The sequence below is a fragment of the Miniopterus natalensis genome, chromosome 4, assembly GCF_054644295.1.
Source record: "Miniopterus natalensis isolate mMinNat1 chromosome 4, mMinNat1.hap1, whole genome shotgun sequence".
NCBI lineage: Eukaryota > Metazoa > Chordata > Mammalia > Chiroptera > Miniopteridae > Miniopterus > Miniopterus natalensis.
The window spans coordinates 68,645,279-68,653,822 of record NC_142084.1 but is presented as its reverse complement, the minus strand read 5'-3'; the positions used below and the strand labels follow the sequence as shown (position 1 = coordinate 68,653,822).

The 8,544-nt window shown below is 50.8% G+C and overlaps 1 protein-coding gene across 1 annotated transcript; it reads right to left on the bottom strand.

Annotated features, from left to right (window-relative positions):
- Window positions 1–403: 403 nt before the first annotated feature.
- DNAJB1 (DnaJ heat shock protein family (Hsp40) member B1) lies at window positions 404–4,361 on the bottom strand. The gene is made up of 3 exons (XM_016219688.2): window positions 4,117–4,361; window positions 2,065–2,645; window positions 404–1,761 (listed from the first exon to the last, which is right to left on the bottom strand). Exons 1-3 carry the CDS (start codon window positions 4,325–4,327, stop codon window positions 1,531–1,533), a joined length of 1,023 nt encoding a protein of 340 aa, XP_016075174.2. The 5' UTR covers window positions 4,328–4,361; the 3' UTR covers window positions 404–1,530.
- Window positions 4,362–8,544: the final 4,183 nt, after the last annotated feature.

Sequence of the window (8,544 nt, the reverse complement as noted above, 5' to 3'; positions counted from 1 at the left end):
TCCAGGGAAGGCAGCCAGCGAAGGCCGGGAATCCTAGTAAGGCCTGGCCAGGGTCTGCCTGGCAGCCCAGCCCGTTCCAGAAAGAAGGGTAGAGGAGGATTAAGAGGGCAGATCACACACTGCCCCCAGGCCCCCGAAGACCGGAAGGGGAAATGCTTAATTTTGGCCCCAACCTTCACAAAAAACAAGCTCTGAATCCAGTGGGGTCTCTGGATGTCTGGATGCAAAGTCTGGGTGGGTTGACACTCCCCACCTCACATGGAGCCCAGGAGGGGAGAGTTATCTCTCTTTCGCAGAGGACTCCTGCCTCTCACCCAACCCCTCCCTCCTGCCCTGGCTGGAGGGATGCCCAGCCCCCGCCCCATCAGCAGAGCTCTCAAACAGAGTCGCAGGACTGCTCCCCTGAGGTTTAGCATCAGTCTTTAATGCTGTCACGCTGCACATTGACAAGTCACACGCTTTGGTCTCGTGTTGGCAGTGGCAACTTACAATGAGTCTAAAGGTCTGAGCACCAGACTGGCCTACAGGGAACCCTCATTCCAACCCCCCCATCCCTTCTGAATTCCATCATGGGCCTATACAGAGAGCAGCAGCTGCCATGGACTGGTTTGAGTGTACACTAACTTTACATGGAATTATAAAAACATATTTACAGATGTTCCACCGTGCTCCTGTAATCAGGAGCAAAGACCCTTTTATCAAAAGGGATTATATCTAGGGCTGTGCAAAATTCAAAAGGATCAGATCCTTTTGAAAGAGTCCAGAGTCCATTAAGCAAAAAAATGACCTGGGCCATTGGGAAGCCCAGGTGTGCCAAAGATTGCCTTACAGGAAAGGACCCTTAAGTGAGCACACTTGGCCTCGGAGCCAGAGGTTGAAAGGGCTCCTGACTCTCGAGCGAGAGGTGGCTGTGGAAGTCACTCACTACTCACTGAGGCTGGCTCCCTTGGTCCTGCTGGAATGAGAGGTATTGCTTGTGCAGGACAGGCAGTTCTGCAAAAATAGTCTAGGTTCTCAATTTGAGATGGCAAAAGATGGGATTCTTCAGAGGAAGAGCAAGATATGGGAGACAAATACAAAATAAAACAAATACAAACTGGTCACACCGTGGAAAGTGTAGAGCATACAGGGAAGGTGTGGTAACCAGGACAGCAGGTTGACATCACCTAATGGTCACAAGCAGAGGGATGACAGAGGGCTCAAGTCCAACTGCAGGGCTGCCTCTTGGCCTTGGGCAGGGCCTGGAAGAGGATGGGTGGGCCCATCCCAGGAGGGCTGCAGGACCCGGTGGGGCAAACTGGAATGCCTTCTTCTGCTGTCACCACCACCTGCCGCCCTATCGCTCGAAAAACCACTGAAGTCTAGTGCACGACTTTGAAAGATTGTAATATATTCTCTGGAAAACATTCAGCAGTACGAAAGCCCTCCCTGGGCCCTCCCGCCCTCTCACGGGTCCACAACTGGTGGAACGGTCCAGAAATCCTTGAGCTCTGGAAAGGTCCCTGGTCAGTCCTTGGGGAACACAGGTGGCTATTTTGGAAGAACCTGCTCAAGTACGGTTCTTGATGTCTGGGGAATCCTTTCAGGGAAGATTACTTCAAACTCAATAATGAGGTCCCCACGTTTCTCGGGTGTTTTGGGGAGAGGAAGGCCTTCTCCAGGAACTTTTCGCCGCATGCCAGGCCTGATGACATCTTTGAACACGATGGGTATGGTCCTGCCGTCCAGAGTGGGGACATTCACAGTACAGCCACAGAGAGCCTTGGAAAAGCAAAGTGACAGCATTAGATGAAGGGTATACCTCAGGAAGTTTCACTCCTGCCCAGAGGCTGTTTGGGGTAGGGTTAAGAGTCATCAGGCCTCTGCAGCTAAGACTCTGACCCAGGTCTACCCAGGGCATCAGCACAGAAGCTCCAGAAAAATGGATTCCTGATAAGCCTTGTACCTGCTGCATCCCCCAAGTCTAGCAGGCACCAAGTACTCAGAAATATCTGTCAAACAAATATCAAACTGCTTCAAAAAGCAGCCGTCTCTCCACAGACAACACTCTGTCTACTGCCTTACCTCCCGAAGGGTGATCCTGGCTGGGTAAATGACATCAGAGCCATCTCTCTTAAAGATATTGTGTGGCTTGTCCTTTAAAACAAAGACGATGTCAGCTGGAATGTTGTTAGAGGTCTGGTCTCCCTCCTTGGGGAAGGTGATTTTGGTCCCTTCTTTCCACCCCCGTTTCACTTCAATGGTCAAGATCTTGTCTTCGTTGCGAATGCTCTTCCCATCGGGGTTCAGTCGTTTATGGGAGATCTTCATCTTCTTGGTACAACCGCTGTAGATCTCTTCAAGGGAGACTCTAAGGTCATGGGTGACAGGGGGGTCTTGCTTCTTTCGGGTGGGCTCTTGGGCAGGGCGGGAACGGACAAAGTTCATGTTGGTGAAGCCACCCATGCCCATGGGGAAGCTGGAGAATGGGTCATCAACGTCCATGCCTTCTTCCCCGTTCCGCTGTCCAAAAAAGGTGTCAAAGGGATTTCGGCCACCGAAGAACTCAGCAAACATGGCATGAGGGTCTCCATGGAATGTGTAGCTAAAGGAGGTACCATTAGCACCACCGCTGCTCCCACCACTGGGGCCACCGCCCTTTAGGCCTGAAAGGGAGAATTGAAAGAAGTCAGATGGCTGGCCAGGGGCTTTCAAGGGGAAAAAAGTTGGGAGCCACCAGGAGAGGAATTTTATTTAGCCTGTCAGAGAAGAACAAGGAAGAACCTGAGTTTTTGTTTTGTTTTATTAATCCTCACCTGAGAATATTTTTCCTCTTTTTTTTTTTAGAGAGAGTGGGAGGGGAGAGAGCAAGAGAAAAAGAAAGACTGCTGTGAGAGAGACACATCAGTTGGCTGCCTCCCTCACCTGCCCCAACGATGGAATCTGCAACCCAGGTACATACATGCCCTTGACTGGGAATCAAACCCTCAACCCTTTGGTGCCCAGGCTGACACTCTAACCACTGAGCCACACTGGCCAGAGCAAGAAGCTGTTTTTACCTCCCACTGTAGTAGCAGAGACAGACTCCCCATCAAGGTACTTCAGTGTGGCATGACAGGGGCAAGGGGGCTCAAGCTCTGAAATGGTCCTCTCTAGGGGCCACCCAGTTCCTGTCACTTCTTCACTGACTCACTCTTCCTGCAATGATACAAGGACTTAAAAGAATTCACTAAGATCAGATGAAAAAACCTGACCCAGGGTCAGCTTTCAGGAAATGTTTACTCTTAAGTACTTTAGGGCTGGGGACGTGTGTGGGGAGAATAAAAAAATGTTAGTAAAACAATACACGGAGATTTTAAAATTCTCACACCCTGGCACTAACTGCCACCATGCTTAACTGCCACCATCCTTATATAAGAAGCCACTTAATTTCTTAATACCAAGTCCAGAAACCAGTCTGAGTCATCCATGAGTAACTGGACAAACAAGAAAGCTGCTTTCTCCTTCCCTGAGGAGGGCTACCCAAGGAGGCTGGGCAGAGGCGGGTCTCTCCGCACTCCGCACCTCGACGGCTGCGGTGGGTGCAGGCTGCCATCTATATGCCTGGCTCAGGGCTGGGTAAGCACTTTACTGGGATTAGCTCACTCCACCCTCCCTGGGGCCCGGGAAGCAGGGGGTGAGAATTGGTGCTCCCTCTGCAGGCTCACTGTACTCAGGTAGTGCCCCGCACTCAGTCGGAGGCCCTGACCAGCGCCCTTGGACCGCACGGCCTCCAACCAGTCCCAGGTCAGCCGGGGCCTGTGGGCCCGCGGCGTCACCTGCCGAAGGAACTTCCGTCCCCTTCTCCGTCTGCACCCGCACCCGGGGCCCAAGGCGGAGGCGCCCAGGGAGGGGCAGCCTCAGACGTGTTGGAAGCTTCGGGGCGAGCAGCGCGGCCAGGGTTCCTCCTCCCATCAGGCGGCCGCCAATCCGAGGGCGCAGGCCCGCGTGGCCAAAGGGCGGGGGCTGCTGGCAGGACCCCGCCGCCGTCGCCGTCCCCACCCCCACCCCCGGGATGCCGCAGCCCAGCTGCTGTGCCTTGGTTTCCCAGCCTGTCAAACGGCGGGGGCGCGCCCCCAGCCGCGCGCGCGCACGCACCTTCCTCTCCGTAGCGGTCGAAGATCTCGCGCTTGCGCGGGTCGCTGAGCACGTCGTAGGCCTCGGCGATCTCCTTGAACTTCTCCTCGGCGCCGGGCTCCTTGTTCTTGTCCGGGTGGTAGCGCAGCGCCTGGCGGCGGTAGGCCCGTTTGATCTCCTCGTCCGACGCTCCGCGGGCTAGGCCCAGCGTCTGGTAATAGTCTTTTCCCATGGCCCCCGCCTGCGGCCTGCCGCCCAGCTGTCGGAGTCCCCCCCACTCTGCCTCCCCGTCCCGGACTCTATATACCCGTCCGGCGGAAGCTTCCAGATCCCGCCAGCCCCCTCCAGAACCTTCCGTCCCGCCCCTCGCTCCGCGACGACCAATCCCCGCCGCCCAGCCTGGGACGCGCGATATCCGGGGCGGGGCCGCAACGCCAACGGCCGCGAGCACGTGGCCACACCTCTTCCCTCTCCGCCTTCCGCAACGCCTCCCCCGGGCGCGCGCAGCTTGCAGGGGCGGCCTCGCCCATCCTCCACGGGAGTCAGTCGCGACTTTGTTTCACTTCCCCGGATGACCCGGCCAGCCGCGCGTCCCGCGCTCAGCCTGGGTAATAGTTTACGACGAGCTGCTGCGGAAGGGGCGGGGTTGGGGAAGGCTCCGCTCCCCCGCAGAAGGTAAACCTGCCCGTCCCCAACTTCCTGGGTCGGGTCCTGACTGGGTGCCCTGGGCAAATTGCTTAACCTCTTCCAGCCCCAGATTCCCCTTTCTGGGAATAAAAATACTCATCATTCTCTTCTCCTGGCAGTGAGGAGAGCGCACTTGGGAGCCCCAGGATGTCCCTGTCCTCCCCTATAAAGAGAGGTGAGGACCTGAGACCAAAGCTCACCTCCGGGAGAGGTCTTCCCAGTCCCGCTGCTCCTTAGGCAGGCCTTTCACTTTACCGTTTTCTCAAGAACACGTGCCACTGAAATCTGAAATCTTGTACCTTGGTGTTCATAATAAATATCATTTGTGTCTCAGCCTGTGATCCCCACCAGGGCAGGGGCTGGGTCCGGTCAGTGTTGGGTCTTCAGTACCTTGAATAGTGTTTGGCACTCAGTTGCAATGGATGCTTCATAAGTATTTCTGGCTTTTTTGAATGCACCTCCTTTTTCTCTCTCCACTACTTTTATGATTTGGGGGAACGTGGGTGTGTCCTATACCTCTCATGGCCTCTATTTCCTCTTTTGTGGGCAACATGATCCCTTTTGGCTCTGGGAATCTGGACTGCCTGTGGTCAGACAGGGCTGATGGGAAAAGGGGGTTCAGAAAGGGGTATAGCCTGGGAAGGGTATAAGGAAGAGGGGGTGCCAGTGGTGGCCCCTGAGGGGACCGATTCCTGGAAGTACTGCTTGGGAGGTCAGGGAGGTGTGACATTGGCTCTGGATTCAGACAGCTGCGTTTCATTTCCAGTTCTAGCACTTCCTGGCTGCATGTCCTTGGACTGGTTACTGAGCTTTTCTGGGCCTCAGCTTCCTAATCTGTACAATGGGGGTAATGGTTATACCAGCCTCGTAGAGTTCTGAAGTTGACATGAGTCAACAATTGTAAAGTGCTTGGGATAGGCCTGCTATGCTGTATACCTCAAACTAATGCAAAAATAATATTAAATGTAAATCGTAATTGAAAAGAAAATTAAAAAAAAAAGTTACCTATAAAACAACAACTGAGGTTCCCCTGAGGAAGAAGTTCCAGCTCCTGGTCAAGAGTTTCCAGCCTGCTGGTCTGCCCTACAGATTTCAGAGTTGCCTTGCCAGTCCCCACAATTGTGTAAGCCAATGCCTTGAAATAAATCTCTTAATACACACACACACACACACACACACACACACACACACACACACACACTCATATAGCCTACTGTTTCTGTTTCTTTGATAGAAACCTGACTGATATAGGAACTAAGCAGGCAAGTCTGAAGTTAGCCTCAGTGGAAGCCTGGGACCCACTATTTACTTATTTACTGCCTGTGCAATATTACACAACTTGCTTGATCTCTGTTAGGTGTGTCCTCCATAAAATGAGGATAAGAGTAGCTCTTACCACGTAGAGTTGCTATAAGGAGGAAATTAAGAGGGGACAGGAAATGAACATTATAGTAACAACATGTGTCAAGCCATTTTCAAGTGCTCAGTGTGTATTAACTCATTTAATTCTCACAATAATAAGAGGCCTAGTGTTACCTTTATTTTATGGGTGGGGAAACTGAGGCTCTGAGAGGTCTTGTGACTTGCCTGAGGTCACCCAGGGAGTAAGATGTTGAAATGTAGAGTGTTTAGCACACTGAGTTCTTCTGGTAAGCACTCAGCTTGTGTAAGATATGATTCAGATCATAATAAAGTCTTAATTAAGAAAAAAAGTGAATCACCACTCTTTTCAATTTTCTTCATCAAAAAGGACTTCAAAAGCACAACTGTCATATGAGCCAGCAGTCCCAACCCCTGGTAGAATACCCATGTGAAATAAAAACCCATGTTCACAAAAACCCATGAACCAATGATTATCAAGGTTTTATTCATAATTAATGACAGCCATTAAAACCTAAATGTCCTTCAGTGGGTGAATGCATAAACAAACTGATCCGGCAAAGTGATGGAATACTATTCAGCCATAAAAAAGGAACAAACTACTGTTAAAGGAAATAATGCAGACGCACCTCAAATACATTGTTAGTGAAAGAAGGCAAACTCAAAAGGCTATTTACTGTGTAATGCATTTTATAGGACCTTCTGGAAAAGGCAAAAGTATTGGGGAGAAAGTGGTTGCTGGCAACTGGGATCTGCTACAGAGGGGTACAGGAGAGATTTCTGGGATGATGAAAATGTTCTATATTTTTATTGTGGTGGTGGTTATACCACTGTCTGCATTCAGAACTATATACTGAAAAAGGTGAATTTTACTGTATGTATATTATACTTCAATAAAAAAACAAAAAATAATCATCCCATGGGCTTAACAATTAAAAAAAAGAAAGCAAAACAGGGCAGGGCTTGGGAAACCTCTCTCTGGGGCTCCTGACACAGCGGAAAGTTGCTAACCAGCCCTGGCTTGTCTGCTCTCTGCTTCACCTTCCCTCACATTCTGAACAAGCTCTATCACATACCCCCAAACCAGCCAAGTCAGGTTCTGGAAAATCAAGGTCCTACCTAACTCATGTGTGGGATACAAAAAGCTGGATACAGCTGAACACACCAGATCTTCAAATGACTGTGGGTTCCCCCAAATCCAAGACCCCAGGAGGCCTCACTTTCAGCACTGCCAAATGCAAGATCTTTCTGGAATTTCCCCTTTGGAAACTGTTTTCAGGAGCTTGTTACAATCAGCACAGCAAACACCAAATGTGTCTACTTGTCACTGTTATGAATTAGCCACTGTGCTGGGGATGCTGAAGACATAAGCATGATTTAGTTGTCCCTGATAACAGGCACAGCCAGAGCCACAGTACAGTGTCATGAATGGCTGTACAAAGTGGCCAGTTTTCATTCCAAGGGTGGATTTGGTTTTTGCTGACAGCCTGGTCACTGGAAGCCAGATGAAGCCAACAAGGGGTCCTCACTCCTGCAATATTTGTCAAAAATAAAGAGGAATTCTCCTTTGGAGGCCTGCTCCTGCTTTTCTATGAGCTTCTTATAGGTGAGCAGGGTGGAAATTATTTGTATGCCCCATATGGCACACAGCATAGTAGTTTTACAAAATGATTTTGTTCCTGTTGAGTGAGTGAGAGGCTCAGGAAAGCAGTCTTGAAAGGGGAACTCCAGAATGTTCCAAGTCCCTAGGAATGTGTGCAGAATCTCTCCAACAATGTCATCTATTTGGGCACGACACCGCAATGTCATCTATTTGGGCACGACACCGCAAGCCTGACCTAGCTGGAACCCAGTGATACTGAAGAGGCGCCTACTCAGACCATATTGGAGAAGCTGGAAATCACCAGAATTGGCGAAATAGCAAAATGTGGCTAGATTTTAGGGGTTCAACCCTGCCCCCTTAGCACTTCACAATCAGACATCTCAAGTAATTCAACTTGGTAGGATTTTAGCTTGTGGCCTCAGGGTGAGTATTCCCCTTGTCCCCCTCAATGAGGGCAGCAAGTGAGGCCTGTTGGGACACAAAGGGTTTCAAGATACTGTGAGACCTACAACTACCAACAGAAAAAGATGGATGCTTTTGCGGTCAATGAGGAAAAGAGGGGACATCTGTAATACTTTCAATAATAAAGATAAATAAAAAAAAGATTGATGCCTGGCTAGGTGTGGCTCCGTGGTTGAGCATCAACCTAGGATCCAAGAGATCGCGGTTCGATTCTCTGTCAGGGCACATGCTGGGGTTTTGGGCTCGATCCCCAGTCGGGGGCATGCAGGAGGCAGCCGATCCATGGTGACTTTCTCATCATTGATGTTTCTATCTCT